The sequence below is a fragment of the Cladophialophora psammophila genome, assembly GCF_000585535.1.
Source record: "Cladophialophora psammophila CBS 110553 chromosome Unknown aczJe-supercont1.7, whole genome shotgun sequence".
NCBI classification, from domain to species: Eukaryota; Fungi; Ascomycota; class Eurotiomycetes; order Chaetothyriales; family Herpotrichiellaceae; genus Cladophialophora; species Cladophialophora psammophila.
The window spans coordinates 300,393-328,064 of NW_006912928.1; the positions used below are offsets into that span (position 1 = coordinate 300,393).

The following is a 27,672-nucleotide window of genomic DNA, read 5'->3' on the forward strand; positions in this document are numbered from 1 at the left end:
CGCGGAATATTTGTTGCTGGGCTGAGTCGTTTCCCTTTCATTTCCCACCGGAAGAAGCCCATGGCCTGAAGTGAAGTTTCGTTTTGACATCTGGCGACGATCCAAAATCAGCCACGTTCCATATTGCCTATGATCCTATTCATTAGCTTCTTCTGTTCCCTCTCCTTTAACTCGTTCTCGTCCATCTCCATCAGACATCGCCCGACGGCACAGATCCCCTTTATGCCAGCTTCAGGACAGTCAACCCACACTTTCCCATTTTTCCCAACAGCAATCTCGAATCCGCCCTGAAGTTTCGAGCCCAGTTCCTCCAGCGCTGCAACACTTTGCTTCTTGAGAAGTCTCTCAGCAAGGCCGGGACTGACATCAAATACCATACCACCACTAAGCGGGCCCAACCCATCTGGTTCCGCCTTTCCCGTGGAGGGATTCACACAACTTAATTCAATCTCCATGTTTTTCTGCGCAGAGACAACTTTGGCGTAGATGAGGTCATTGGTTTTCAGTTGAGGTCTCGTCTTCTTGGTTGCACCCTCAAAGGCTAATTGTGGTAAAAAGGCCTGAGGCGAATAAGGATTGATGTAGACATGGAAAAAGTCTGCCGTCGATATTCGTACTTGAGCGATGACGAGGTCCCCTGGTCTGGGGATGTAACGAGCATCTGGCGTGGCTATTTGTGCGGTCTTCTTGCGATAGTCAACATCCAAGAATCCCCCGATGGTCGCTAGGAAGTTGGCATCTGCGGCTTGTTGCAGTCCTTGGCCGACCTTGCGCTTTTGAGATGTTGGTAAGTGACCAGGGGGAACTTGATCCCCAGGCAGAAATACTTGCATGGTGGATGTCACAGACATGGGGTTTCAGAGCAATTTAAATTTGAGTTCGAAATTCTAACAAAGACCAAAGCAGTATCGTAGATGAGGGGATTCACGACAAGGCTGGGCAAAAAAGTGGCAAGAGGATAACAAGGCTGAGCAAGGCTGAGCGAGTTGTGGTTCGCATTCGCTTAACCTTCCTTGAGCCGTGAATATGCGCCCGCGAGGCTCAAAAAAAAAGTTCCCAGGATTTTCGTCAAGTCCACAAACTTTTGTTGGTTCCCCGGACCAGGAGCCTTTCAGGATACCTGTGTACATAAATTGTCTTCTGCAAACATCCAAGTCCCTCCCTCGCAGCTCGGCCTTGCTGAAACACACCATGAGTGACGAAACAAACGGGTTGGTACCCCAAGGGTCGCCCGAACACTATGCCATTGGTATCTCCTTCGGAAATTCGTACAGCTCAATCGCGCATATATCAGGAGAAGGCAAAGTTGAGGTCATTGCAAACGAAGAGGGAGATCGGCAGATCCCATCTATTCTGTCTTATATCGAAGGAGAAGAGTTTCACGGCACGCAGGCAAAGGCGCAGTTGGTCCGGAACAGCAAGAACACAGTTGCTTTTTTCAGGGACTTTATAGGCAAAGACTACAAGTCCATTGATCCAACACCTTGCCATGGCTCCGCTCATCCCATCGAGGAAAATGGCGAGATCTGCTTTGCCGTTCGAGACACCGCAGACAGCGAAACAGAAAACAAGGTTCCGGTTTTGGAGGTTGCTGCGCGGCATTTGCGGCGGTTGAAGAATTCGGCGTCCGACTTCACCGGCAAGACTATCACGTCAGCTGTGGTCGCTGTGCCAACAGACACCAATGACGAACAAAAGGCCGCCTTGACGAAGGCCGCCGCAAATATCCAGGTGGAAATCCTCCAATTCATGCCTGAACCGATTGCAGCCCTTCTTGCATACGATTCGCGGTCTCCAGATGCTACCGCGGACAAAAATGTTCTTGTCGTAGACTTTGGTGGAAACCGATCTGATGTCGCCGTGGTAGCGTCAAGAGGAGGCATGTACAGCATTCTGGCCACTGCACACGATTATGAATTGGGCGGCACCCAGTTGGACCAAGTGTTGGTGGACCATTTTGCCAAAGAATTCGACAAAAAGCACAAGACCGACCCACGTAAGAATGAAAGGAGCCTGGCAAAACTCAAGCTCGAAGCTGAAGCGGTCAAGAAGGCGCTCAGCCAGAGCAACAGTGCCACCTTCAGCGTAGAAAGCCTTGCAGATGGCGTCGATTTCAGGTCTACAGTCAACAGAACGCGGTATGAAATTCTCGCTTTGAAGACATTTGGACGGTTTACTAGACTGGTTGAGGAAGCGATCAAGAAAGCCGGACTCGACGTACTGGACATTGATGAGGTCATCATGTCTGGCGGTACATCGCATACACCAAAGATTGCGAAGAATATTGAAGCCCTTTTCCCGGAATCAACGCAGGTTCTCGCACCGGCAACGACGCCCACGGCATTAAATCCTTCGGAGTTGTCAGCAAGAGGGGCTGCTCTGCAAGCTTCTCTAATTCAGGAGTTCGAGAAAGAGGATATCGATCAATCCACGCATGAAATGGTTACCGTCACGCCTCACTTGACCGCTGCCATCGGCTATCAGGTGACAGGCCAGCCTGTAGATTCGTTCACGTTGATCATTCCTCCGGACACGGCCGTTCCTGCTCGAAGAACGAAAGTCATACTGGGTCTCGAAGGCGATGTTCTGATCCGAATCAGTGAAGGCGAACGAGAAATCACAGTCACGCACCGCGAGCCTCAAGCAAAGCCCGAAACCAATGGAACGAAAGAGGACGAGGATGACGACGACGAAGACGAAGATGAGGAAGACGAGGCTGAAGAGATACGCGAGAAGGTCTGGCGACCCAAGCGGCCTCTGGCAGAGCTGATCTTCAGGGGCCTGAAGAAGGGATCCAAAGTCGAAGTCACGGCCAATGTCGATGCGGAGCTGGCCCTGTCCATCACCGCTCGGGAACTGGGTGGGAAGGGGGGCATTCGCGGCGAGATTAAGGCATCTGAGACAGCGCAGCAGAACGGAAGCGCTTGAGAAGGGGTCGTCGTCTTCTTCTTCTTCTTCTTCTTGTTCTTCTTCCTCTTGCTACCTGTACCTTTTGAACCTGGCATGGCGTCGGCGTGGATGGATGGATCGGTGGATGGATCGATGGACATTTATTTTCGATACTGTATTTGCTGTCCGTTGAGACACTCAAAAGAAAAGAACAGCACAGCAGTCGCTGGCTGGCTCGCTCACTGCTGATGATGAGATAGAACAAGCGTCATTGGTTGATTATTTCTTTCCTTTTATTAAAAGTTAGAATCGAGAAATATCATGACTTGAGAAGCTCTTAATTCTGGGTAGATACACATATCACTACGCGCACGCGCATGTACGCACGGCCATTATGACATCTATTTTGTGGTACACCTTGGTTTTAACGAGATGCTTGACTTTTGTTGTTTTCGCTGTTGTGATTTATCAAATAAGACTTTAATGTGCTGGTATATTCATTTGACGCTGCACACTCTAGGCTCCTTCGCCCTCATCCCTCCTCTCCGTCATTCTCTCCTCCCGGCTCTTTCGCTCCGCAAACAGCGCCAGTAACCCAAGGTCATATGCCGCCTTGAGGGAACCAGCCGCGACAAATGCAACCCAGAAGTGATTGTTTGTTCCGAGGACGCCGGTGATCACGGGACCCATGCTCTGGGCACATGTCTTGACGACGTTGATGGTTCCCATGACAGCGGTGCGTTCATGTGGCAGAACAATCGCCGCGAGGAAAGCGGAGCGCGGAGCCACGTCCATGACTTGCGTGCAGGCACGGCCGATGAGGAAGACGAGGGCGCCAGACAGCGTGGAAGGGATAGGGATCAATGCGAGGCAGATGGCCGAAGGGAGGTGAGTGAAGACCATGGTCTGGAGTCTATTAGTGCTGTCGCTACTCGGGGGAACTCATTTTTTGTTCTTACCTTGACATTCCCTATCCTCTTCGAGATGGAGGATGCCACGAAGATGGAAAGCGCAGAGATGATGCCGGTGATGGAGAATATCGACCCCAGCTTGCCCTCGGGCAAATTGAATTTGCGCTTGAAGAAGTAGGTCACCCAGGACCTGAAATTGTCAGCCAGTGCTCGGGGTTGGACTTTCAATTCTGTTCGGAAGACTTACAAGGGCGCCAACCCGGACGCGAAATTGTCAAACGCGAACAACACACACAATTGTACCAAGACGACTTGACTTTCCTTGCTGATTTCCGGCAAGAGTCTCCATCGTCCCTTCTTCGAAATATCATCGTCCTTATTTTGCTCTCCTCGGTCATTGCCCAGCAAGGGCGCCGTCTCAGTGGGGTTCGCGGATTTTGGCTGAGCATCGACCTCACAATCTTTGCTAAGCATAAGAGCCAGGCACATCTTGGTAACGCCGACGGCCGCGTAGATGACGTAAATGATGCGATCGGCCTGAACAGAATCGTAGTGCTTTTCATGTTGAAGCAACGTGATGATCCAGCCACATCCGATGAACCCCAGGGCTGTGCCCGCGGTCCCGATGAGAGAATACCAGGCGTAAACGTCGCTGCGATCAGAGCTGGCGGTGAGATGGGCGATGGTTGACTCCTCGATTGCACGGAAGGGCCCAATTTCATTGCCACTAGAAGAGTAAACCACCAGTCAGCAAGGGACATGGCCAGGCATAAGAAACAGAGCGGCCTTAACACATACGCAGGACTGATGACACCCAAAATTGCTGCGGCCAACAGAACCCAGTAGTTCCCACTCAGGGCAAACACCACGCCGCTGGCCGACATCAAGGCGGCGCCCAGCACGAGAATCCATCTGCGTCCCAATTGGTCGGCTATTAGGGTCAATAGGAAACTAATAAACACATCCCCGATCAAGGTTAGGGTCATGAACAGGCCAATCCGTGCATCTTCATTGCCTAGGTCGGAGAGGTAGGAGGCGAGGATCAACGTTGAGCCGCCGTAGGCGAAGAGGCGGACGAAGCGCTGGAGGATGAGGATTTTTGTGTCCCAGGGCGAGCGATAGATGGTTAGGAGACCGACTTCTTTGAGAAAGGCTTTGACAGGGCGGAGGATCTTGGAGGGTGTGCCTTGATGTTGGTGATGTTCTTCTATTCCCCGAGGGTCGGCCATTGTTCTCGAGGCCCCTCGCATGTGCTGGAAGAGAGATTGGTGCTCAATGCTTCAAATGGTTCAAGGGAGGAGAGCGAAAAGAGGGTAGCTGTCGAGATGTCCGTCCTTGCTCTTGTATTTGTCCTCGATATATACAGTGATGTATGTCATTCTCGGCCTCGCTTGGTCTCTTCTCGCTTATATCGCCGAAGCTGCAAGGCCGAGGGATGGTGACGAAGCTCTCGAATTTCGCTCCTCGCTATGTCTTTCCGGTTCGGGCAAAAATCCAGCGAGTGGGAGATGGTCTCGTCGAAGTAGATGTTGTCTGGACCGTGCAAACTCTGTCGAAAGTTCTTAAACAGCTGCATGGTGTGTGGCCAGCCTCAGGGTCGTTCGCGCTACTTGCATGGAGTAGAAGTAGGTCTCTCTTGAGCAGGGTATATTGGCAGCATCAACATTCAAGACGGTGATGGAATGAAATGATAATCCGGAGAAATGACAGAATGACAGTTAGAATGACAGTTAGAATGACAGCTAGAATGACAGCTAGAATGACAGCTAGAATGACAGCTAGAATGACAGCTAGAATGACAGCTAGAATGACAGCTAGAATGACGTAGCAAGCCCATTTCCCCTGCTTGAGAGAACAATCTTCCACTTCTCCTACTTCGTCCTTCTGCTTTTGCTTCCTACCACCACATGCAACCCTGGTCAGCTGTTGCGACCAGCTAGCATCCGACGGATCCCGCGAAAACACGTCACTGATAATTGGCCATTGGGACCTCCATCAGCGCACTCGTGGGAAGTCCTGCAGTATGCGAAACAACAACAGTCGGTTTCCATATTTTCCATTCGGTCTTCCACCATGAGAGTTAACATGCCGAAGTAGAAAGGCAAGAACTTCTTGATCGTTTCCCAAAACAACATCTCTGCCTAGAAGATATTAGCCTCCCATGCTGAGGTGATAGCGTCGCATGACTGGGTGAAGATGAATACCAAGACAACCGAGAATCGCTTGTCGAGCGACGCCTTCACCGCAGCGCGTTGCGCATCCAATGCGTGGCAGAGCCCAGCCAAAGAAATAACGAAATGACAAAAAAACAAGGCCAAGCAGGTGCCATCGATCAACTCGATCTAGTTCTCGTCGAAGGCTCCCATACGCGTAAGAGATTACCGCATATATCTCGTCATTGAGCCGACGTGTTGCCTCTCATTCTCCTACTCCGTCCCGGCGCGTTCTGTACTTGTCGGGCAGTTGTGCCATTTCTTGTCTGACAATTCGTTCTTATTCTTCCACTTCCGGCCGCTTCTCTTCCTCCGGCCGAGCGCTTCGTTTCGGATTCTCTCTAGTGATCACGCCCAAAGCACCGACCAGAAAAAAAGAGAAAAAGAAGAGAGAAGAGAGGGAAGATGTGGTGAAGCGAAGGGAAGCCCCCCCAGCCCAGTTCGAAAGCGTCAGGAGAAGTGCCTCCAAACTATCCTCTGGCCGACCAAAAAAGGTGGGAATGGATTTCAATTCCAAAGGCACAACAGCGTCTGCCAATGCTTTGCCGATGTCCCGCAGCCCCCTGAAGGGACCATGCAGACTTTCCAATCCGTGTTGCGGAATGAGAGAGTCGATTGTTTGCCAGATGGCCCAGCTGAACGCTGGGAAGGATCCGTCCTGGAGGGGCATGCCAGTTGGAGCAGGGGAAGGAGGCGTGGAGAGGGTGGGGAGAATAGCTCTGTGACCACTTGCGTCAACGGTTGTGGTGTGGCTTTCCGTAGGTGCAGTCACTGTTGAGACGAGGACATGATGGATGGTAGAGTACACTGCCGTGGTGACAGGAGGAGTAGCCTCCATGGGACAGGACACTGCAAAAAATGGGTGCAGAGTTCTGGTCGAAGAAGCCGATAATGTCGGTCGCTTTCTCTTGGAAAAGCATCGGACAGGCCGCCACCAGGGCCCAAAGACCAGCGATATTGGTCATTGTTGCTGGTAGTCCTGCTGTTGTTGTTGTTGTTGCTGTTGCTATGGGTTTGAGGAGAATACGATAGTGACGGTAGCAGATGGGGAAATGTTTTGAAGGATGAATGGAGAGTTTGGACGTCTGGAGCAGGAGACAATATTTCTGGGAGACCACACAGGCGGTGGAAACTTGGCGATTGTAGAGGATGAATGGCCGTAATTCACTCAGCTGGGTTCCTTCAGTGAATGGTTGATTTTGGTATTGTTGTACTAGGTGCGGCAGAGCAGCCAGAGGCCGAACCATTCTTCCCTCCACCCATGGTATTGTCCATCTCTGTCATAAAATCCCGAATTTTCTCCCTAATCACAGGGTGTATGTATATATATATATATATATATATCTCTCTCTCTCTATGAGGGATCATGTGTGGCACATTGTGCAGTTTTCAGAGATACTGCAAGTTTTTTAGATTTGCCTTGATAACTTAGCTCTGCCGTTCGCATTGTTGTCCAAAGCCCATCCTTTGCTCCGTGTTGTGCATTGACAGCCTTGTGATGTGCTCCTTATATTCACAGCCTTGCCAATGCGACATGGTCTTAATCGCGAAGCTATCCTAGCCTGCAACATTTCTGGGTACATCTATAGTCAACAGGCTCTCTGGCTCTGTTACAATCTATCATGTCCTCCATTGATTCACACTTCTTGATCCCGGGGAGTGTCAAGGGATATAATGACCAAGGACCCGTTAGTAACCCCTCGAGCCCTTTATAGTATCTTTGAAAAGTTGCGAGACCCTCAGAAAGTATATAGTCAGGTGCCCCCTAGACCCTCTCGAAAATATATCATATCCTTCAATTAAGCCACGTCTAGTAGCAACCCTTTAGACAGCCCTCGCGAAGCCCAGACTAAGCCCCCTAGGGCCTCTCTCTTCCTCAAAGGCCAGGAGAAAAATGGACTCTATTAGCAGCAGGTTTTGGAAGGGGGCCAGTCATGGAAGCCATCCCCTTCTCGTATCAGCTTGGCCCAAGTCGATGAAGACAGTTTGGTCGTCATCAATTTTTCACGAGGTACAGTAATGAAGGTCAATCCGAACTGTTTTCCTATTTGGGTCTTCTCCGGTAATTGATAATAAGCGAAAACACCATATCTTGTTCTCTTCATAGAAAGTCGGGATATATCCAGGCTCCATATTGTTACAGTACCTCTCTATTCGATACTTTTATGCAGGACACCGCCAGATCACTCCCACTGATCATCCCCTCCCAGCCACCATTTCTGATATGACGACCCGTTCCAGCCGGACATCCATCGCGCAAGGAGTTTCGTAGGAGCTGCGATGTCGAATCCTATCGCGAGTCCCGAGTCAAGTATTTCCTTGTACGCTGACAAAGCCCACTGCCTGTAAGGGTCAGGAAGCGCTACGGCCGCCCGAGGGAGGCTCAGATGCATGAAAAATGCCCCGACTGGTTTCAGTGGTCGGACAAATTCAAAGCATTTGCAGATATTGATCGCGGCCTGTGCTTGGTCGCGTCGATGTTTCGACGTGATATCGTCAGGGAAATAATGTTGTACCAGTGCCGAGACGAGGATGAAGAGTTTCCACACGTTGCACAGAGTCTCGCATAGTTGAACGTCGGAGAATCGGTAGTAGGTCTCGAATGGGATATCGTTGTCTTCGGAGCTCACTTCAATCACGAATGTGCAATCGCCCATGAGATTCTTCACCTCTTCGCTCATTTGGGAAACCCTTCTCCACTCTTGGTCGATAAGTTTGGCGGTCTCCGGTGAGATGCCTTCTTCAGTCTTATTTCTCAACAAGCGGACTATGGTGGCTAATCGCGCGCAACATTTAAGATATTCGAAATTGATCAGCTCACGGGCTGGGATTAATGGTTGACAAGCGGCTCTGTCAAACACGTCCGTCCATTCCAGTTTGTCTAGGAAGCATTCCTGACCGGTTGCCAGCGATACTGCAATCTGGGAGATACTGAGCACGTTTCATCAGGCTGCATACTCATGCTTACTGACCAGTGAAGAGGCCATCACCTCGAGCAGATCCAGAGCCCATGCAGATCGAATACTACCCGGTTCCCAAGCTTTAAGAATTGCTTCCGCGCCCCTGGCATGGTCGAGGACATTTTCGACACGACCGCAAGCAATCTGCCAACCTGGTCAGGCCTGTTACTCGAACGATGTACCGTAATTATATATCACGCACCTCGAAGTCTCCAAGGACCATCATTGCCGCAACAACGGCTTCAAAGTCCACCTCTCGAGGCGATTCCACGGCTTCTTTCATGTCGCGAAGTGCTTGGCTGTACAATTGATGCTGATACTGTTCCGTCATCCCAGCAGGGCATAGTAACTTCGTATGTGCCGACAGAAAGCACGCAATGGCGGAATCCAAGGCCTTGTTCTCGCCGATACGAGCTGGTAATTGGACGAGATGCTTGCCTACCAGTTCTAAGGTGAAACCGGTACCCTTCGTGTTCTCAATAGCGTACACCAGTCTGCTGGAAAGGCTCTGGTCTTCGCTTAAACGCGGCGACGCCACGAGAGCTGGAGGGGACGACTCTAGTGCTCGAGCCGCCAAGATCGGTGAGTGTCTTTGTTGGTTCCAAGGCTTGGTTACATGAGAACGACGGTTCGAAGGCACGCTCCACCTGATCTTCGCCGGTGTAAAGGACACAAGAGATGCGTCCCCATCCAATTGAGTCCAAGAAGGCGTAGCAGGTCCGGAACATTCGCGGCCGGATTTTTGACAATTGAGACAGACTGGCTCGTGCTCATCGCACTGCATCTACCAGCTTAGACAGTCTGCCTGAGACGAACTCTACAGGGTTTATATCAGACTTACCTTGATTTTGCGCTTTTTGCAGACGCTGCACCCCAACGATTGTCCTCCCGCCATATCTTGCCACTGAATAAAAAGATAAGCTGATCGCAATGAGGTGGAAGAGAACTTTGCGCTCCGTATTGAGAAACCAGAAGATCCTTCTGCTTTTATGTAATACGTGAATTGGGCACAGGCCCGGCACTAGCAGGAATCTCGCCAACACCAACCTCCAGGTATGCAGTGCTACTGGGCAGATTAGTAGGCCAAATACTACGTTGCTTAGTGAGGCATCCAACGGCGAAACCCCTTCTCCCCATCTGAAGCGGCTAGCTACTACTGCAAACAAGTTGATTCCCACTAAGTCACATTCGTGGTCAATGATCACCGTATACTAGATACATACTCAAATGCAAAGCGATTGATCGAATGAAAAAGCCTGCTCTACCCTAATTAGCGCCTGCGAAGTTTCGGGCGTTCTCGTTCCACCATGGAAACCCATTCCTTGTTTCCACTGGCACGACCTCGACAGTAAACCCTGCGCTTCTCTGTTGACCCTGAAGCCAGTCAATCTTTCCACCAATGTGATGTCTCATGTATCATAGATAGTACCGACACCTGGCAGTGTCAGATTCACCAAGTAGTTGTCTATAGCACGCTGAGTGTCTCCATGTAACCCGTAGGAAGTGTGGCCGTCCCCTCTCCGGGTAAGGAGGACAGAACCTTCGATTTCGGTCTGGAGGTTGACAGCCATCTCGTACGGAGTTTCGGGGTCAAACAGGGCATTGACCACAAGGATGTTTGTCGACACACCGGTAACATTCAGCGGCTTTTCAGGGTTGACAACCGGAGACGGCCAGCCTAGGCAGACTGCTTGCGCTGCGGTAACTTCACTGACGCCCTGAAGGCGAGGTGATACACTGCGTAGCAAATCCTGTCGATTGGTCCACTCGGCCCAGCTGCTGTTCCACATCCAGTCCTGACACGAGATGGCGCTTTGTGAGAAGTCCGTACTCGAAGAAGCCGTATACCATGGTTTGGAAAGGAGCGTCGCATTGCCCTGATGAGCCTCCTTCACACCTTCGGCGAGTAGCCCCCAGGTGCTTTGTTGGAGTATATACTCTTGGGTGATTGTCTTCATCTCTTCGCCACTCACATTCGGTCGGCATGGACTGCTTGACGACGAATCTTGTTTGCACCCTGGGGCGGGGATGGGCGCCTCTTCAGCTTTCGCAAACACGTCATCAACCATTGCCGAGACGTTGAGTCCTTTCAACACTGAGTTCTCGTTTGTACTCGCCCACTCAACGAAGTGATCGAGGACGATCTCGTAGTCTTTTACTTCCACCGCTGGGAAGCTGGTCTTTTTGAAAGAGTGGTCGGTCGCACCGTCGAGCACCATTGACCGTATGTTAGACGGGAAGATCTCGGCGTATTGAGAGCCAAGTTGCGTTCCATATGAAAACCCAAGGTAGTTGAGACCACCCTCACCTAGAGCAAGGCGTATTGCCTCTAGATCGTGAGCGGCACTGATCGTGTCAGAGTAGTTGAAACTTGCACCCGTCCGTTTCATACAATCCAGACCAAGCTCGCGCCAGTGCGCAACCATACTGTCGAAGGCTGCTTCGGTTCTGGGCTGTTTCGATACACGCTGGTTCCAAAGGCCAGGGTCGCACTTGATTGGAGCACTCAAACCAGTGCCTCGAGGATCTGGACCAATTAGGTCGAAGTATTCTCGCAGATACACACTGCTGCCCGATACATTGTTATAGGCAAAGTTGGCTAGGAACGTACTTCCAGCTCCGCCCGGTCTGTCAATCAAGTTAACCCCAGGTCGTGGCTGATAGAGGGTAAATGAAACCAATAGCGTTCCTGGGGTATAAGAGCATGAGCTTACTTACCCGCCAGGGTTCAGGACGAGACTTCCAATACGCTCCTCTAGGTTTATAGCCGGAGCCTTGTTCATGAAAAGCCTAATTTTCGGCCCTTTGGGGTACTTCCAGTCCACCGGAACCTCAAGCTCGGTGCACTGGAAGTCTGAAGGAAAGCTATAGTCCTCGTTGCAACTATGCCATTTGATGGTTGGGCCCTGGACTTTGTTATGCGGCGAGGCTGAAGCAAAGTTGGGAGTGCAAAGCAAAGCCAGGTAAAGTGATGAGGACAAGAATGTCAACATCATGTTTGCGAATGTCAAGGGCGTAGGATGGTTTAGCAGGAATATCCCAGAAACACGAAGGAAAGGGAAGAAGAAGTTGGTATATTTGGGTCAAATCGAGAACAGATACTAATCCAATACTTATACCTCTTCCTTTGTAAGTCCAAAAGGTGGTATCATCTAGCGCCTCTGTTTCTCAATTTACCATCCCGAAAGAACGGACGGGACTAAGTCGAGAGACGTCGGAGATGATGCCTGGAATTTCGGCTCTCTATCCAGAATCAGTAGTGAAGTTGACAAGGTTGAGCCTTTGATGGCAACTAAGCCTCGAAGCTGAAAGTCATCCTGCACAATATTCCATGGCGTGGATTGCACTGACCGAGCTCCGTGGACACCTAGCGCTCAATTAACAGCAAGACTCATCAAGGTTAATCTCATTGCGAGTTTTGAAGTCCTCCGACTCGCTTTCTCAGCCCCTCTGTGTCTCATGGCCTGAAAACTTGCGTGCGATATGCGAAATAGTGTCCAAGACGATCAGCAAGTCCTGAAAAGTTGTGATGGTTTTGCCTCGGATTCTAACCTGATGCGGTAGGCAAAATTGAGTATTGTGGCCTTGGGAGGCCTTATAATCACTTGGCCAGACTCCACCTAGAACAATGCTACTCTACAGGAACTGCATTGCACCGGATCAACCAGATCATTCTAGAGTCCGGAGCAGGAGTATGCGAGGGCTTTTTGCGGCACAACACGCGTGGCTACATTCCTCAGTCGCCCCAGTCCTTTCTTTCATCTTCCAGCTGTCAATCACCCATTCTCATCGGTTCCCCAACTACAGATACCTATCCGAGAGGCAGGTGTAGCTGATTGGTGGGGGGCGCCTGATTTGACCCTTGGTGTGTTGCTCAGGGATGTTCAGCGAAAGGCTCAGTTAAAGCCCAGGTTAAAGCGTACCTTGAACAGCATGAGCATAAACACGAGCCTGTGCAGGGGACCACAACTTGGGCTCGCTGGGTTCCCGGTTTCTGGCGCTTCCAATCTTCAAGATAGCCCCGATCCAGATCCCTTGCTCGGTTGTAGTTGTGATGAGTCCTCTCGAGGCCACTTTCCGGGTCAAACTGCTGCCAGGGATGGGCAACTTTTAATCAAACAGTGATGTAGCTAACTCTGGGTGGTTGTTTCCAAGATTCCGTTCTACTGACAAGACTGTGGTTCAATTTGATCCTTTGTAAAAGGGGACACGACGACGCGAATGATCAGGCAAAGGCGCCGAATGGTACATCGAGGACTCAAAGGCATGCCAGGAAGGAGGGCCAGGAGCTCATTCGTTTGCCGAAGTTGGATTCCGGCTGCGCACTGGCACCGTGCATCTCTCGTGCCTTGAATTTCGACGTTTCTGGCTGACAGGGTATCTAATTCGTTCAGTTATGGTCATGCGGACTAGACATTGGTTGTGGAAGGTAGACTCATGCAGGTAGAGCACTGAACAACAATTATCCTTTCGCCGGATGAACCCTCATCGAGCCAGAAATGAGATAGCGTTCCAGTGGCTGTGTGGTCCCCGATATCATTGGGTCTACCGGAACCGTTTTATAGAGTTGTGTTATGATCGATTTCATTTCATTAAGCAGGAGGAAGGCGGTGTCTTAATTTTTTTTTCATACCTACCTCGACGCTGTACTAGTAAAATGACCTAATAACTATGGTCGTGCAAAGTATATTTCTTCATTAAAATAGAGGATAGATCTTTACTCAGTAGGAATACTGCATACGTGTTCCAACATTAAGGAACAAACTCGAAGAGACCAGGCAGAGATTTAGTGAGCGGTGTCCTCGTGAGGCTGAGGAGCCCACAGCGGATGCGTATATATAGATTTTGCGTGCCCCTTGTTCTTATGGACGATAGTCAACTAAGCTGGCGCAGTCTGTTACAAGAAAAGTTGAAAGATGGAGGGCTAGGATTAGGGACGAGGTGGATCTGATCGGGGAGAGGTTGCACAACTTTTAGGAACCCACGCCGAAGCTTAGGAACATGAGCGCTTCAAGCAGGAAAGGGAAGGGAAGGGCGTCGAGAGGTTGGGGTCTAGGGGAGGCTTGTACAACTTGGCATAGTATAGCGTCTTCATGAAGTTAGAGTGGTCTTGAGGCGCAAGGCGCTGTACCTCCGTCCACCATGAGCTTCAGCATTGGTAGTTAGAAGGAACCTCACTCAATTTTATTATGGATCGCCTCTAATGCCATGTGCTACGGTTGAGCATTTGCTTCCTTTGCTTATACGGATGACCACTGGGGCCACCGTGGTAACTTGCCCGACTTCTTCGACTTCTGAAGCCCTTTTAGCCTTTCTCCGTAGTCGTTACGTTGCCGCTACTCGCTCCCGATGAGAGATTCGCTGTCCCTCGCTGGCTGTACCGAGTAGGTAGGCACCCGTTCACACGCACTAGTTCCTGACCTCGGCGGACCCGACTTCGACAACCAACGGTTTCAAGGTTATGACCAACGCCCAAGGTTGGAACATGACGCCACTTCGAGCTGGCAATACTGGTCGAGCTCGTCGAGACTGGACCGAGTACTGGGTATAAGCGAAACTTATTTAAAGATCTCCCGCAAGACCGCTCACCGGAGAAGGGTGTACCTTTGCTGCAGGCTATTGTTGGCCCGTTTCTGTAGACATGGTTTGTCTTCGGCATCATGCAGGAGGCCCTGCCGAGGCCAGTTTCAAGATCTGAGGCTTCCAAAAGCATCACACGCATCGATGAGGGTGGAATTCTACGCAAATCAGATTTATGGCTTTGCGCAGTCTCTTCACGGAATTCCTCGACGCCAGGCATGACTGGAAAAAAGCTCCAGTTTGGGCCGTTCACCCTGCAGATTACCTAAACGAGGTGGCATGGACACTGCTTGATCTCGACCGCTTCTGGAAAACGATTGGTGGTTCGTTCCTGTCTGGGCCGTCCACCTGTCTCTATCGATACAAGTGTACCAAATAAGATCCAATCTTGCCATCTTCTACATACCCGACATCGATCTATCACAGTCGCTTGCGTTTGTGGCAAATTGCGAAGCTCTCCGACAAAGGATGTCAGCTGCCGGTTTTGGTTTTAACTTGCTCGACAGGATCGGCATGGATCTAGATGTCGAAGGTCTTTACATTCCCTCTCTCATTCCTGAATTTGGAACGAGTCCAATACATGGCAAAGTGTGAAAGTGTGACTGACAGCTGCGTCGGCGCAAATATCGAGAAAGGCACATACCGGACTCAACATATCCCACATTACTGTTTGTGCCAGCGGAGCACATGTGGTCACAGCACATCGCAATGCCACTGCACTTATGTCATTGTGCCAGAGACTGACCTCGCCGAGGCTCTCAAAGAGGGTTGCTTTCCTGTTGTGCAATTTAAGCACGATGCAGGTGAGGACATCGAGATAATAAGGTATGATCCGTGGGAGTACGGCCCTGCATATGACGCTTTTTCTCATGTCTGGAGTGACGGGCGAGGAAATGAACAAGGTGACGCCTTACCTCTCTGTCGGCTCATGTCGATCCGTGCATATGTCGAATATGTGCTTCTCGGTTAAGATGCCCTATTTTGAATTGACACTCCATATGTTCCTGTCCAAGAGCCTTTGAGAAGTACGGCAATCATGCGAATGGCCGACTTGTGCAGAGAAGCAGTCCAGGTTCTCGTCTTGTCAGAAGAGATTCTCGCATACGACGTTCCATCGAGTGCAGACCAAGCACTATTTTTTTTTGATCTTCTGCAGTAAATGGCAGACGCGGCTCTGGACGATGCAAGAAGCAGTTTTACACCCGAGGACGAGAAAGTGCAGACTTTCTGGGCATGTTAAGCAGACGTCCCAGCAAGCGTGCTCTGGACGACTGGATACCGTTTTTGAAGGTGGAGAATATGACCATGTTGTCTTCGAGGAAAATGACGCCTTCGATGAGGCACAGGCGGCCGTTGTGCACATGAAGCTGGAGACTCTGGAGAGAACCGGGTCACCGGTAAAAGTGTGTGGGAGCCACCACGAATCTCTCTGAAGTGCTTGTGTATTCATATCCACGAGAGCAATCGCTCTCGCCTATCTATGGCACGAGGGTGCCTCTTCGCCTGCCGGAGGAGACAGAGAGAAGGCACACCACATAAAGCGCATGCTGAATGAACGGGATTCTGCATTGCTAAGACCTCGACTTAGCCAAGAGGCCCACAGCGCCGTAGCAAGAATTGAGCATGGTAGCGCCGATGCCCTCACAGCGCGGGAAATATACAGAAAGGCAGATTTTGCTTGCTAACCGGTTGTGTAGACGCTCCCTGGTTCCCGACTTGAGCTTGGATTGCGCTTGAACCATTCAGACAGTGTCCCATGCACCTGTTCTTGGAAAGATCTGTCGAAGCAGGACCTGGCAGTTCCCACATTTCACGATACATCTAGCGCTGGTTTTATCTTGTCGCCGTTTTGTGCAGCATCACAGACATAGCAGGCTGACTACTGTTCAAGATCTCCCCACCTCTTCGCTTTCGTTCTCGAAGCAACTCGCCCTTGATGAGGGTCAGTTCAGATATGTAATTGGGACAGACGGAAAACGGTTTCATTCAAAACCGCGAATCGACTAACATGCCCGCTTCTCAGCACTCCCAAGGACAGCGAATTCCATGCCTCTTCAAAGGGTAGCCCTACTCGTACGCATGGCTTTGGTGCCATGTTTGAGGTCCTGCCAGTGCAACCAGAATGGTCATTGGCAAAAGTGACACTCGAAATGGCGCTCTGACAGGGTGTCTGAGTATTGTACAGTGACGCTCTGAGCATGGTCCATCGCCTACCCAGTATTATTACTTGTAACATATCTACACATTCTGACTATCCCGACCGTCTGGGTCCTTTTGTCTTCTTCGGACCGTCGATTTCGAAAAGGCTACGGCTTAGATCTTTCGTGAAACGATCGAATTCCCTCTGCCTCAGCACCATTCGTACGTCAGTTTTCGATACATCACCCCGACGGACTTTTGCTACTCGGAATATGGCGATCGCTGGGGAACTAAGTTAGGCCCTCGTCGCGGCTCAGCCTATTCTCGGCGTGGGTTCGGGAGGTGCTCAGGGAGGGAGTGCTCCGTGAGGCTCAGTTCAAAGTCAGGGTGAACCGGCCTTCACTCCCCTCCCCTCTAGGGTCGAACAGTATTTGGGGGATAGGTCGTCCGTTCGCGAGTAAGTGAGGTAGAATGAGAGGCCCTGAGCCCCCCATCCAGCTCGCGAGCCTTGCTCTCCGAAAATAAAGGGGCGGGCAAGCCTCGGCCACGAACTGTCTCGATCCGCAGTCCCTGATGCTCTATATATATATATATCTAAAACCCCCTTTATATACTTTGTACTTGTGGTGCTTGTAGTGTTCATTCTTCGATTTCAATCACCACCTTGCCAAAGAATTTCTGCGCTCTCAGATACTCGTAAGCCTCTCTGGCCTGCTCCAACTTCCACGTCTTCCCGTCTATCACAGGTCTTATGCCTTTCTCCTCCATGAAAGCCAGCATATCCCTAAACTGTCTTTTGCTGCCCACGAGCACGCCTCGCACGAGACACGCACTCGCGAAACAGTCCCAGAACCCCGTCCGCCTCTCACCAGCTGCTGCTTCGCCCCCAAGGAACCCGATGATCGAGATGACGCCTTCCGGTGCGACGGCTTTCAAGCTCTGCTCCATCGACGTCTCGCCCCCAACCTCAATCACATGTTGCGCTCCCGTGCCTCCTTGTCTCTCGATGTATTCCTTCGCGGCGATGCCCCATTTGGGATCCTCGCGGTAGTTGAGCACAATGTCGGCCCCGAGGTCCCGCAGCCGCTTCTCCTTCCCTTTGTCTCCTGTCGTAGCCACCACATGAGCCCCGAGTGCCCTGGCGAACAGCAAGGCAAAAATACTGACACCGCCAGACCCCTGGGTCAATACCCAGTCTCCACGCTTCAACGCTCGTCCCTCGACGCCGAACAGAGCATTCCACGCCGTCAAAGCTGCACAGGGCAATGTGCTTGCCTCCTTAGCGCCGAGAAACTTGGGCACCTTGATCAAACCCTTCTCACCAAAGACGGCGTGCTTCCTGAGCACTCCATCATTTAGCCCTCCGAGACTGCTTGCGCGACTCTGCTTTGTGGGATACCCGTCTTCAAAGTCCTGGAAGAATGTAGGGCATACTTGATCCCCGACCTTGAGGGACTTCACATCGCTGCCGACTGCGACCACCACACCGGCCCCGTCTGAGCATGGCACGACGTCTTCTTTGGTGTAAGCGGGGTATAGCCTGAGCGGCATCGCGATGTCGCGATAGTTGAGGGAGACAGCGTGCATAGCCACGAGGCAGTCCTGTGGGCCCAATGGCGCAACAGGCATCGAAGGGTCAAGTCGGAGGCCATCGAAGCTGCCGGCGGTGAGGTCTATTCGAAAGCCAGAGGTGGTCGTGGGAATGGAAGACGCCATGACAACCCGTAGTCTTCCCACGAGTGTGGAGAATACTGTCTTACTGAAACAGCTTTATTTATAGCGTGATGAAAGTGGAGAAGAATACTCGGTACTCAAATATCTAACCCCACACAACTCAGCCCAGCGACTCGGCAGGACTTGATTCCTCTTCTCCAAAGCTTTGCGACAAGGCCAGCAAAAAGGGAGGGAAACAATGATGAAAGAAGTTATGAGTGATTCACGATGTCGAGTTCGTTATTGAGATAGAGCTGTGTAGATGGTTGTTTCTGAACAGACGATCCATGGGAAATCTATTCTCTCCCCGGGCGATATGAGGATAGATGTGGATGAGTATTCTAGCAGCTTGAGGCCTTTTCCCATTCCCACATGGATTGGGAGACGAGATAATACTGCAAACCGTCTAGTCGTGCAGACCCGATTCCTCTAGAGTCTCTCTGCCACCAGACTCAAGTATATATTCCAGCACAGCGCGACCATCGCAAAGAACGGGATTCGCCTTTCAAAAGAAATCACGCTGTGCGCAATGATGTTGGCAAACGGCCAAATCTTGTACCCGTTGACAATGATGGTTAACGTCTTCGTACGCAGATTATGCGGGATCTTGCCAGGCTGGCCGTTCAGAAAACCCATGATGACCAGGAAAGCGACGGTGTTGAGGATGGCGCCCAGTGTGATGCAGTCTATGAACCACTTGGTCCAGATGTTCTTCCAATTCTTCTTTGCCGAAGCCTTCTTTTTCTTCTTCTTCGTCCTCTTCGCCCGTTGTTGTTGTTGTCGCGGACTTGAGCCCTCGGCAACGGTGGTGGGGTCCTGCTCAACTTCCACCTCGTCCGCGTTGGAGTCCTTTTCAACATCATGGTCTTCAAGCGGAATCGAGTGGTAATCTTCGCGTGACGAGGCGGAGGCGGGTGCGTGTCGGGGAAACATCTTCTCGAGCAACTCCTGCCATTTGTAGTTTACCGGAGCGGTGATAAGGTCAAGGCAGAGAAAGCGCAGGAGTCGGGGGAGATCGAATTCAAACGCCTTCTGAGCCTTGGTCAATCTTGCCGCCTCGCTGGAGCCCAGACCGCGAGAGAGAGCATGCACAGTACCTCATTCTTGTACGCATCAATGATTTGAGCGAGAGTGTTGGAGATGGAGACGATGATGGCAGATAGGATCCATGCCTCGAGCAGCGGTCTCCCGGGTCGCAATTTCGACAGCCAGCTGTCAGTTGGTTCACGAGGCATGATGGCGGTTAATGCACGATTCAAGCAAGGACGATTTCAGGGACTGCACATCATGCAAGGCTCTAATGGTGGCCGGCAGCAAGGGATGGTCGACCGAGTGAGACAGGGAGGCCACGCTGCAGAGCCATGATACAAGGTTGGTGAGCCTGATCGTCGCGTGTCACATCAGAGTCTCGGGCGTTGAGTCGCAGACTGACGATGCGATGCCTCGGTGCCAGTACCCAGTACCCAGTACCTCGTGAGCTGTACTGGCTGTGCAATTACCCCACACCTCCCACGATGTCCTGCATGTCCCATCATCGGTCATTACAAGTACTACGGGTGCCTGTAATGCCTGTAGAATGGTTTGTATGTGCATACTTTTGACATTTCAATCAAGTTATTGCCTTCCCTGCCTCCCCCGCCTCTCCCATTAGGCTACCAGCCTTGTGCACAAGCTAACACTCTCCCCCCCCCTTCGACACGAAGAATTGTAGAGAGCGAAACAATTACATTCTCACAATAAATTAAAACTAATAATAAAAAAACCAAGGGCGGAGCCAACATGGACCACAGCACTTCCCCCCTTCCGCCCCAACTTGCCTCCGTCTTCCGCAGTATCAACATCTCAAGCATCCCGGGCGACGACCTCGACCTATTCTTCCACTGCTGGATCCGTCCGCACTGCCCAGCATGCCTGTCCCCGTCAAACCCTTATCCTTGCTCTTGGTGCGCGACGTCTCAGACCTGCGTTCCCAACACTATCTACCCTTACCCGTTCGGCATCCTCTCACCTCTCAAGTCCGCCGAAATATGCCCCTTGGCATGGCGGGAGCGGTGGGAAATGCGCGCCAGGCCGTTTAGTTGTCGGTGCTCGAGCATGACATTTGTGAGTGTCGTGGTTGCAGTCCTGACCACGTTGACGAGCCTGTACTTGATCTGGGCAAGTATTAGGATTGCGAGATGGGCTGGGAGGAAGTGGAGGAAGCGAAAGCAGGGCTGGTGGAGGTTGAGCGATCGGGTGCCTAGGTGGATGCCCTTGTGGAGGGATAGGGACATCAAGCATTCCCCTTCTACAGGGACGAACGCAGAGGCTGAGAGTGGTACCGGTGGGGGAGTAGCATTGGCGGCGGGAGAAGCGACACCATTGCTTGCGTGATCTATCTCAGTGGCAAAGTCGTAGCTTCTACCTTCATATGTGATATTTGACTATTCGTACACAGCGGGATAGTTTCAGCCCTCTTGGCTTGCTCTCTCTGCTCAACCATCCTCTCCGCCATCGTCCTCACCAGCGGCTCCTGGACCTTTACATACCTTACTAATGCGATACTCAACAGTCAGTCCCCCTTCTCCGACAATGAATCTCCCAGCACCGACAAAGAGCGCCTGTTCCAGGGCTTTGTACCGCATCGACCCCGTCTCAAACGATACTTGTATGACTTCCAACAAGCGAGCCCCAGAGGGTGCCACCGTTAGCACCATACCGTGTATGCGGCCTCAAAACGGTCTGGATAGGACAACATCGAGGAGGGGGGAAGGTCAGCTGGGGCCGGATAAGACGTACACGAATTACCAAATTCGGTAGATTTTGCATTGACGCTGCGGCCGAGGATCCGGCGCATTTCATTCGTGATGTCAACTATTCCAGTGTAGTGGATGTGTATCGTCTGCAGGGCCGGAACAAAAGAGATCTGGTCGTCAACCATCGGCTCCCAAAGTGCTCGTTGGTTTCAAACTGAAAGAAACCGTCGACGGGGAGACGGCAATGAACCCAGGGGAACCTGGATGGGCAACTGGAAAGTCTACTGACCTCTCCATTTTGATCTCTGATATTCCTCCCGAAGACATCAATCAGCCTTTTCTCACCACACTCTAGCTCTCCTCACAGAAACAACACAGAAACAGCTGAGTGCTGCAGAAGATGGAACACTCACCCAACAACCAAATCACTCCGCAGCCGCATCCGCCCTCCATCGGGATCATTATGCACATAATCCACGCCCGGGCCTTTCAACCTCGCATCCACTCTGACAGGAAAGCCTGGTTCACTCACAAAGGTGCCGGAAATGAGTGGGACGACGGTCAATGGCGTGCCGCGAGAGAGCGAGCCGACGGGCGTGGCAGGACCGATGATGATGGTGAGGTGAAAGGCGGGCTGGAGGCTGGGGTGGTCGGCCAGGGTCGAGGAGCGCGTAGCAGGCGAAGTGCTCGTGGCGGTGGCCATTTGTGTAGATTCAGGAGTCCACGAAGAGTCGTTGGGATGAGGTTCGTTGGCCGTCATAGATTGAACTGGCTCTGGAGTCGGATCATCCTTTCAGACCCTCACATTCTTGACAAGAGGTTGAATGTCAATAAGGTGTTAGAGTGGTTTAGGGAGAAGTAGAAGGAGAAGTAGAAGTAGAAGTGGAGGTGGAAGTGGAAGTGGAACGAGAAAGACCAAAGATATGTACGGAAGGATCTAATGGGGTCGTAGACAAGCCACATACTATTCGTCGTGGAAGGAGTACTTACTATTCATCGTATGTACCCCGCAGTGAGCACTGTCACCGTCTGCAATTGTTATGAAGTTCTAGTACACGAGGATCGAGTATTCAGTATATGTATACGCCCGACTTCCACAAACGGATCCAACCGCATCGCCCGTAATGTCATAAGAAGTCATCAAGTCTCTAACCTGTCCCGGTTCCATAGATCCGTTCCATACCCGAATTCACCGGCACACTCCAGGGTCGTTGGCTCATTATCTCACTGATCGTACATTGACAAGAAACGTCAAAGAAAATAAGAGGGGGCCAGAGAGGAAGCAGCACTGGCACTGCCTGGCCTTTCTCCCAAAGCGGACATTCATCCAAATTGCTGATCGATCTCATCGTCAGGTTTCGTGTGCACGAAGGCCCGCTTAATAAATGTCTTCCATAGATGATTCTTGCGAGTCTTTGTCTCGTCCTTACGGCCGCTTTTCTTGGAGGAATCGACATCAATCTCGACATCCTCGGTATCGGCATGGCTCAACTTCAGCCTATCCCGTCCCATCTTCTCGGCCAGATCCAACATGGAGCGCACCGTCAAATCTTTCATCTGATATGCACTGTCGTTGTTCGTTGTGTACTCTGGGTAGTAATTGAAGTATTGGTACCGGTCTTGCTTCGGTGACTTGTTATTATGCATCTGCTCGTGTATTCGAGTCAGGTTGGCGTAGTATTGCGTGAACGACAGCAGTGACAGCGACTGCGGAGAATAAGCGGGTCCGGGAGGAGACGTCTCGGATGGTGGTTTGGGGACTGGGAAGTTGGGTTTCTTCGGCTTCTTCTTTTTGCCTTTCTTCTTCTTCTTCTTGAGATCGTGGACATCATCTTCCGGGTTAATGTCTTTGTCAGACTCATCTTCCTCCGATTGCTCCAAGATCATCTCCTCATATGCTTGACCGTCGATGTCGTGTGCAACCGCAGGTTCCCCAATCGCCCCGTCGGCTGGGTGATCATCCTCCATCCCTGTGACATTGTACTCCACAACTCGAAGGGTCGGAAAGAAGTTTGGAACAACGCTCGGAGATACCAAGGACATGCTGAATCGTTCAGCCCATGGCCCGCCGATCGCCTCCAGAAATTTTGCAAGCTCCCTCTCTCCATCCTTCTTTCGGGCATCGACAAAATCATCCGGGATTGCCTCACCATCTACAGACAAATATGAATGTCCGACTGGCGGTGTGGGTAGTTCTGACCAGCCTGATCTCAATTCATTCAAGTATTGGGCTTTGGCGGCGATGGAAAAGGTGGCGTTATCTGGTTGCGATCTTAGCCGCTTGTCGACACCCTTGATCTTGAACTTGTAATGCAATTCTTTGACATCTTGGAACATAAAATGATCGATGTTCATGTGTCCAAAGATCGAGGTGACAATGACATCTCGGTACTGTCGCATCCAAAGGGTAAACTTCTGGTAACAGCTTTCATCCCAGTTCTGTTTGCTCTCGGTCCTGGCCGGCGGCACATGGCCTATAAGGATGGCCTTCATTCCTCGGTTGCGGAGGAATTGTAATTGGATCCGCAGCCACTCCATGTGCTCGTAGCCCGGTTCCGACTTCAAATCGCAGCCATCAACAGCCGAGTTTGAATCGAAAAAATACAGAGTGTTGAGACTAAAGACCGCCAGTTTATTAGGGATGACTTCGGTGAAGAACCAACCACCTCTTGCAAATGAATGACGTTGTGCCTGTGGAACAAACCGGTTCCATACATCCAGGTAGGCCCGCGTCCATTTGTTCGGCCCAGGTGTGAAGATGTTGTGAGGAAGAATATCGTTGTTCCCAAAGGTAGGAACAATTGGGATTACGAAATCGTTGGTCGGGTCCGGGTCGTCTATGTTGTCCGGTTTGCCGAAAGCCTCGATGAACTTGTCTACAATGAACCGGTTGAGCTTGAGCACCTGTTTATCCGATCGGGGAAGGCGTTCGTCGTTGTCGTGGCGGGCCGAGTCGCCAGTCCAGACGACAAAATCAATCTCGTCTTTGAGATTCGCTTGAATCCATTGGAAGGTGGCATTAACCAGGCTTATGGGGGCATCGCAGTCTGTTACTTCTGCTCCAAAATATGCAGCCTCGCCATGGCCCGAATGGCATTGCTCTTCAGGATCGGAGTGGGACTTGTAGAAGGGGTCGGGATGAATGTCTGCAGAACGGGTCAGCGCAGCCGGGGTTGTTGGGGAACCCGCAGTTACCTGTAATGTGGAGGAATCTACCCCTTAATTTTCTGGGAGCAGGTTGGGATTTTGAGGTCGACGATCCGACGATTGCTTGCTGCAGGCCATCATGTTTCCGAGGGATATTTGGAGGTGCTGCCGCTGCGAAGGTTGCCCAGAGCACCAGGCAGCGGGCAAGGCGAACCATGGCTGAGCTGCTAGTGGTGGTCACATCGACTTGCCCAGGTCGAGGGAACAAAGGGCATCCGAATGAACGAGCGAGAAAGTCGATGTACCTGAGCGAAAGAATGTTCCGAGTGAAAAGAAATCCCTTGCAGTCGACGAGCAAAGGCGCAGACGCGGGTGAAAGGTCCTCGAGGTGAAGGTGGTGGAAAATTGGGCTCAGAGAACCCACGTCATCCGGCGAATGGAGGATCGGTCAAGCGGTATGACTAGCCGGAATGCCAGGGCACCACTGGGCAGCCAAGGGCACCTCCGAGGGCACCTGCGGAAGAAGGCGACTGGCTAGGCGAGCCTAATTGGACCAACCGCCCCTGCAAGTCCCCCCTTAGATGCGCCCCGCGATGCTCAGGCACGGGTCCGAGATTCAGGAAGCAATACCCGACCGCCAGCTGGGCGATGTGACGTTGCGGGAGGCCTTTTTTTCGCGCACGAGGTCGCCAACAACACTTTGAGACAGCTGTGCGAGCAGATTCCTTCGGGGTTTGAGCACATCTAAATATCGATTGCGGTATCCTGGGACTGCGCAACTCCTCGCTTGATCCTGCAGCTGCCCCCTTTTCCCAAGGGCAAGTTGACACTGTTGCTTCTGCAACCCCCAAAACTCTGACCGCGAGATGAGGTTGTCCAAGGCCAATTAGCTGGACCATGGAATCCACGTGGGCTTCGTTGCGCTCTCACCAGCTCTCAGATGACTTGGGCGCCTGCCCTCCTTTACGGGAGCTGACACCCTCCTTGGTCGCCCTTGAGCTGCTTTAGGCTTCTTGGGCCCCGTTATTGGATTCTAATGGGGACGCAGCGCGTGGTTTGGGTGAGGGCCGTCGCGAATGGCTTGCATATAACGGATATTCGAGGACCTTTGACCAAGTGCTGCTTGAGGCACGCGACAGACTTCCATCCCGCACTATTCCTAGGCAGTCCGGCCTGATGTAATTTCTCATCCATTTGCACCAGTGCTGCCCTCAACTGCGTCCACCATAAAATTCATAGCTCCGTCGAGGCAGCGACCCTTGCGGCATGGGGTACAGCGTTGGCATGTGATAGTCTTCTGGTGGAGTCAGCATTGCTTGCTGCTGCATACTAGGTTGGACAGGGTCATGATTGATTGGAGGACTCGGGAGCTGGCTCATGGCTGGTCCATCGTACGGATAGGCGTTTGTATCTGGAAAACTGTTGCTTGCCATACTGCCATATCCGACATTGGTGGTCACCGGAGCATTGACATTGACCGTGCTCGGATACTGCGCAGTGCCTCGTTCCATCTGCCTGCTTTTCAATCGTGAAAAGAGTACGGCCGATTCTTGCTCAAACTTTTCCCGCATTTCCGGCATTGACCAGCGATGCCGTGCAAAGTCGAGAATTTCAATAATCTTGCGGAGGCAGATGGCCGCCCGTTGGCCATTGTCTAGAGGTACATTGTTGGCGAGAGGCGAGCCTTCACGAATGGAATGTGTGGTTTTTACGAGTCGATCAAAATCAGACCACATGACTTCCAGGAACTTCTGTCCCACGTATTTCGCTCGACTGATATCGGCGAATGTTAAGTATGCGTGCCAGGTAACGTCTTGCGTGATAGGCTGCAGAAGGTCGGCATACTGCGCCGAATATTCGAACACGAGTTCCTTGTTGAGATCCGTCATGCTGCTCGCGGGAACCCGCTGGTTTGGCGAAACTACCAGGATTTGGCAATACAGCCTTTCAAGATTGAAAAGCATCAGATGAGGCTGTGATAATGTCGCGGGAATGGTAGAATACCAAGCGTGAATATCGTTCGATACAGAACTGGAATAGGTGGCCGCCGTCGCCAGAGGCCACCGAGATCGAGAAGACCACCTTGTACTCTGATAGAAGGCTGACTGAACGCGACGAATATCGAACAAATAGAGGCATGGTTTGACCGAATGCAGAAACACTTGGGATGGAGAAGGGTCGGATGCTGATTCAGGTAAAGGCACCTCGGAGGCGGAGTCGTCAGTGAATGAGAATGCTCGATCAAGGGACATGCTGACAAGACGGTCAAGAGCGTATACACAGTGGAATATCCTTCGCCGCAGGTCCAATGTATTCTTGCTGATCTTTGTCTCTGGCGGTGGCTCGCAGTGCAGCCCGAGATCGACCATGAGGCGGGCAGCCATGCCCACGAGGTACCAGGGGTCGTAGTGTGCAGGGTCTACCAATGAATACTGTACGAGCAGGAGAAGAGCTTGTACTCCGGCAATCGATCCAGGATGTAACACATAGCCAGCTAGTCCTCTGGCCGCCGACATGTGCTGTAGCGCCGTCTTGTCATTCTCATCTCCTTTGCGTTGCGAATTCGAGGCATACGCAATGGCCAGGATCAGCCGCACATTCCACACGTCCAATGGCGTAACGGTTGATGAGATTGCCGAAGACTCATGGTAGATGCGGGACAGACTTGACATTAGATCTGTCTCGGAGAAGAAAGGGAACAGCACGTATACATTTTCGAGATATTGATTGATCATAGGAGTGATAGCGTATCGTGGGGGCAGCCCTCGAGATTCGAGAGCGGGTAGCTCCTCTCGCGCCGCTGCTGACAGGAGAAGCTTCGCAAATGACATGGTTGAGGTAAACCCGTGGAAATCACGGGATGTGGCATTGACGGTGAGAAAACCAAAGTCACTGACCAACTCGTCGACATCTGAGGCCTCCTTTCGGCGGGCTCCGCTTATCTTTCGTCGCTGAGGAGGGCGCCCTGTCACCGACTGAGTGCCGGACAACGTCCGCTGACTGGCAGCCTCTGCTCGAGCAACATCGATCTTCTTTTGTAGCCGTTGAGCCGCAGCTTCCAGAGCCGCAACATAGCTTCGTTCCTTGCCTCGAGCAAATTCGTCGTTGGCACTGGTGCAGCTGGTGGATTTGCCAGATCTCTCACAAGCAGTACAAGCGGGCAATTTTCCATCGCATTTGATCTTCGCAGATCGACATCTGGCGCAGGCCGCAACGGGTCTGGACACCCTCAAGGAAGGCGATAAAAGGGCCTCGATGGACTCGGTCTTGGTCATGATTGAGGAAGGGAGTGTGTGGAAGTGACGGTCAACGCATTTCTGCTCGGGGGAAATGTAGTCGCCGGGTCGATGGTAATATGAACACTAGCTGCAGACTGGCAACGCGG

General features: G+C 51.7%; 13 protein-coding genes across 13 annotated transcripts; 3 read left to right on the plus strand and 10 right to left on the minus strand.

The window, feature by feature from the left end:
• Positions 1-107: 107 nt before the first annotated feature.
• A1O5_05116 (uncharacterized protein) lies at positions 108-851 on the minus strand (the record flags this gene model as incomplete). Its single annotated transcript, XM_007745719.1, has 1 exon — positions 108-851. The coding sequence occupies one exon, from the start codon at positions 849-851 to the stop codon at positions 108-110; it is 744 nt and encodes a 247-aa protein (XP_007743909.1).
• Positions 852-1,191: 340 nt separating this feature from the next.
• Positions 1,192-2,928, plus strand: A1O5_05117 (uncharacterized protein; the record flags this gene model as incomplete). The annotated part of the gene is made up of 1 exon (XM_007745720.1): positions 1,192-2,928. One exon carries the CDS (start codon positions 1,192-1,194, stop codon positions 2,926-2,928), a length of 1,737 nt encoding a protein of 578 aa, XP_007743910.1.
• Positions 2,929-3,405: 477 nt separating this feature from the next.
• A1O5_05118 (uncharacterized protein) lies at positions 3,406-5,029 on the minus strand (the record flags this gene model as incomplete). Its single annotated transcript, XM_007745721.1, has 4 exons — positions 3,406-3,795; positions 3,849-3,990; positions 4,048-4,527; positions 4,599-5,029. The coding sequence occupies 4 exons, from the start codon at positions 5,027-5,029 to the stop codon at positions 3,406-3,408; spliced, it is 1,443 nt and encodes a 480-aa protein (XP_007743911.1).
• Positions 5,030-8,196: 3,167 nt separating this feature from the next.
• A1O5_05119 (uncharacterized protein) lies at positions 8,197-9,868 on the minus strand (the record flags this gene model as incomplete). The annotated part of the gene is made up of 4 exons (XM_007745722.1): positions 8,197-8,934; positions 8,986-9,117; positions 9,176-9,751; positions 9,815-9,868. 4 exons carry the CDS (start codon positions 9,866-9,868, stop codon positions 8,197-8,199), a joined length of 1,500 nt encoding a protein of 499 aa, XP_007743912.1.
• A 514-nt stretch (positions 9,869-10,382) lies between these two features.
• Positions 10,383-11,969, minus strand: A1O5_05120 (uncharacterized protein; the record flags this gene model as incomplete). Its single annotated transcript, XM_007745723.1, has 2 exons — positions 10,383-11,601; positions 11,692-11,969. The coding sequence occupies 2 exons, from the start codon at positions 11,967-11,969 to the stop codon at positions 10,383-10,385; spliced, it is 1,497 nt and encodes a 498-aa protein (XP_007743913.1).
• A 3,257-nt stretch (positions 11,970-15,226) lies between these two features.
• On the plus strand, positions 15,227-15,481 carry A1O5_05121 (uncharacterized protein; the record flags this gene model as incomplete). Its single annotated transcript, XM_007745724.1, has 1 exon — positions 15,227-15,481. A coding segment is annotated over one exon (255 nt), but the record flags the coding sequence as incomplete, so codon positions are not given.
• Positions 15,482-17,331: 1,850 nt separating this feature from the next.
• A1O5_05122 (uncharacterized protein) lies at positions 17,332-18,408 on the minus strand (the record flags this gene model as incomplete). Its single annotated transcript, XM_007745725.1, has 1 exon — positions 17,332-18,408. One exon carries the CDS (start codon positions 18,406-18,408, stop codon positions 17,332-17,334), a length of 1,077 nt encoding a protein of 358 aa, XP_007743915.1.
• A 426-nt stretch (positions 18,409-18,834) lies between these two features.
• Positions 18,835-19,640, minus strand: A1O5_05123 (uncharacterized protein; the record flags this gene model as incomplete). The annotated part of the gene is made up of 2 exons (XM_007745726.1): positions 18,835-19,437; positions 19,503-19,640. 2 exons carry the CDS (start codon positions 19,638-19,640, stop codon positions 18,835-18,837), a joined length of 741 nt encoding a protein of 246 aa, XP_007743916.1.
• A 622-nt stretch (positions 19,641-20,262) lies between these two features.
• A1O5_05124 (uncharacterized protein) lies at positions 20,263-20,610 on the plus strand (the record flags this gene model as incomplete). The annotated part of the gene is made up of 1 exon (XM_007745727.1): positions 20,263-20,610. A coding segment is annotated over one exon (348 nt), but the record flags the coding sequence as incomplete, so codon positions are not given.
• Positions 20,611-20,879: 269 nt separating this feature from the next.
• On the minus strand, positions 20,880-21,325 carry A1O5_05125 (uncharacterized protein; the record flags this gene model as incomplete). Its single annotated transcript, XM_007745728.1, has 2 exons — positions 20,880-21,049; positions 21,184-21,325. 2 exons carry the CDS (start codon positions 21,323-21,325, stop codon positions 20,880-20,882), a joined length of 312 nt encoding a protein of 103 aa, XP_007743918.1.
• A 224-nt stretch (positions 21,326-21,549) lies between these two features.
• Positions 21,550-21,843, minus strand: A1O5_05126 (uncharacterized protein; the record flags this gene model as incomplete). Its single annotated transcript, XM_007745729.1, has 1 exon — positions 21,550-21,843. The coding sequence occupies one exon, from the start codon at positions 21,841-21,843 to the stop codon at positions 21,550-21,552; it is 294 nt and encodes a 97-aa protein (XP_007743919.1).
• Positions 21,844-22,463: 620 nt separating this feature from the next.
• On the minus strand, positions 22,464-24,504 carry A1O5_05127 (uncharacterized protein; the record flags this gene model as incomplete). The annotated part of the gene is made up of 2 exons (XM_007745730.1): positions 22,464-24,286; positions 24,336-24,504. 2 exons carry the CDS (start codon positions 24,502-24,504, stop codon positions 22,464-22,466), a joined length of 1,992 nt encoding a protein of 663 aa, XP_007743920.1.
• Positions 24,505-25,498: 994 nt separating this feature from the next.
• Positions 25,499-27,562, minus strand: A1O5_05128 (uncharacterized protein; the record flags this gene model as incomplete). Its single annotated transcript, XM_007745731.1, has 1 exon — positions 25,499-27,562. The coding sequence occupies one exon, from the start codon at positions 27,560-27,562 to the stop codon at positions 25,499-25,501; it is 2,064 nt and encodes a 687-aa protein (XP_007743921.1).
• Positions 27,563-27,672: the final 110 nt, after the last annotated feature.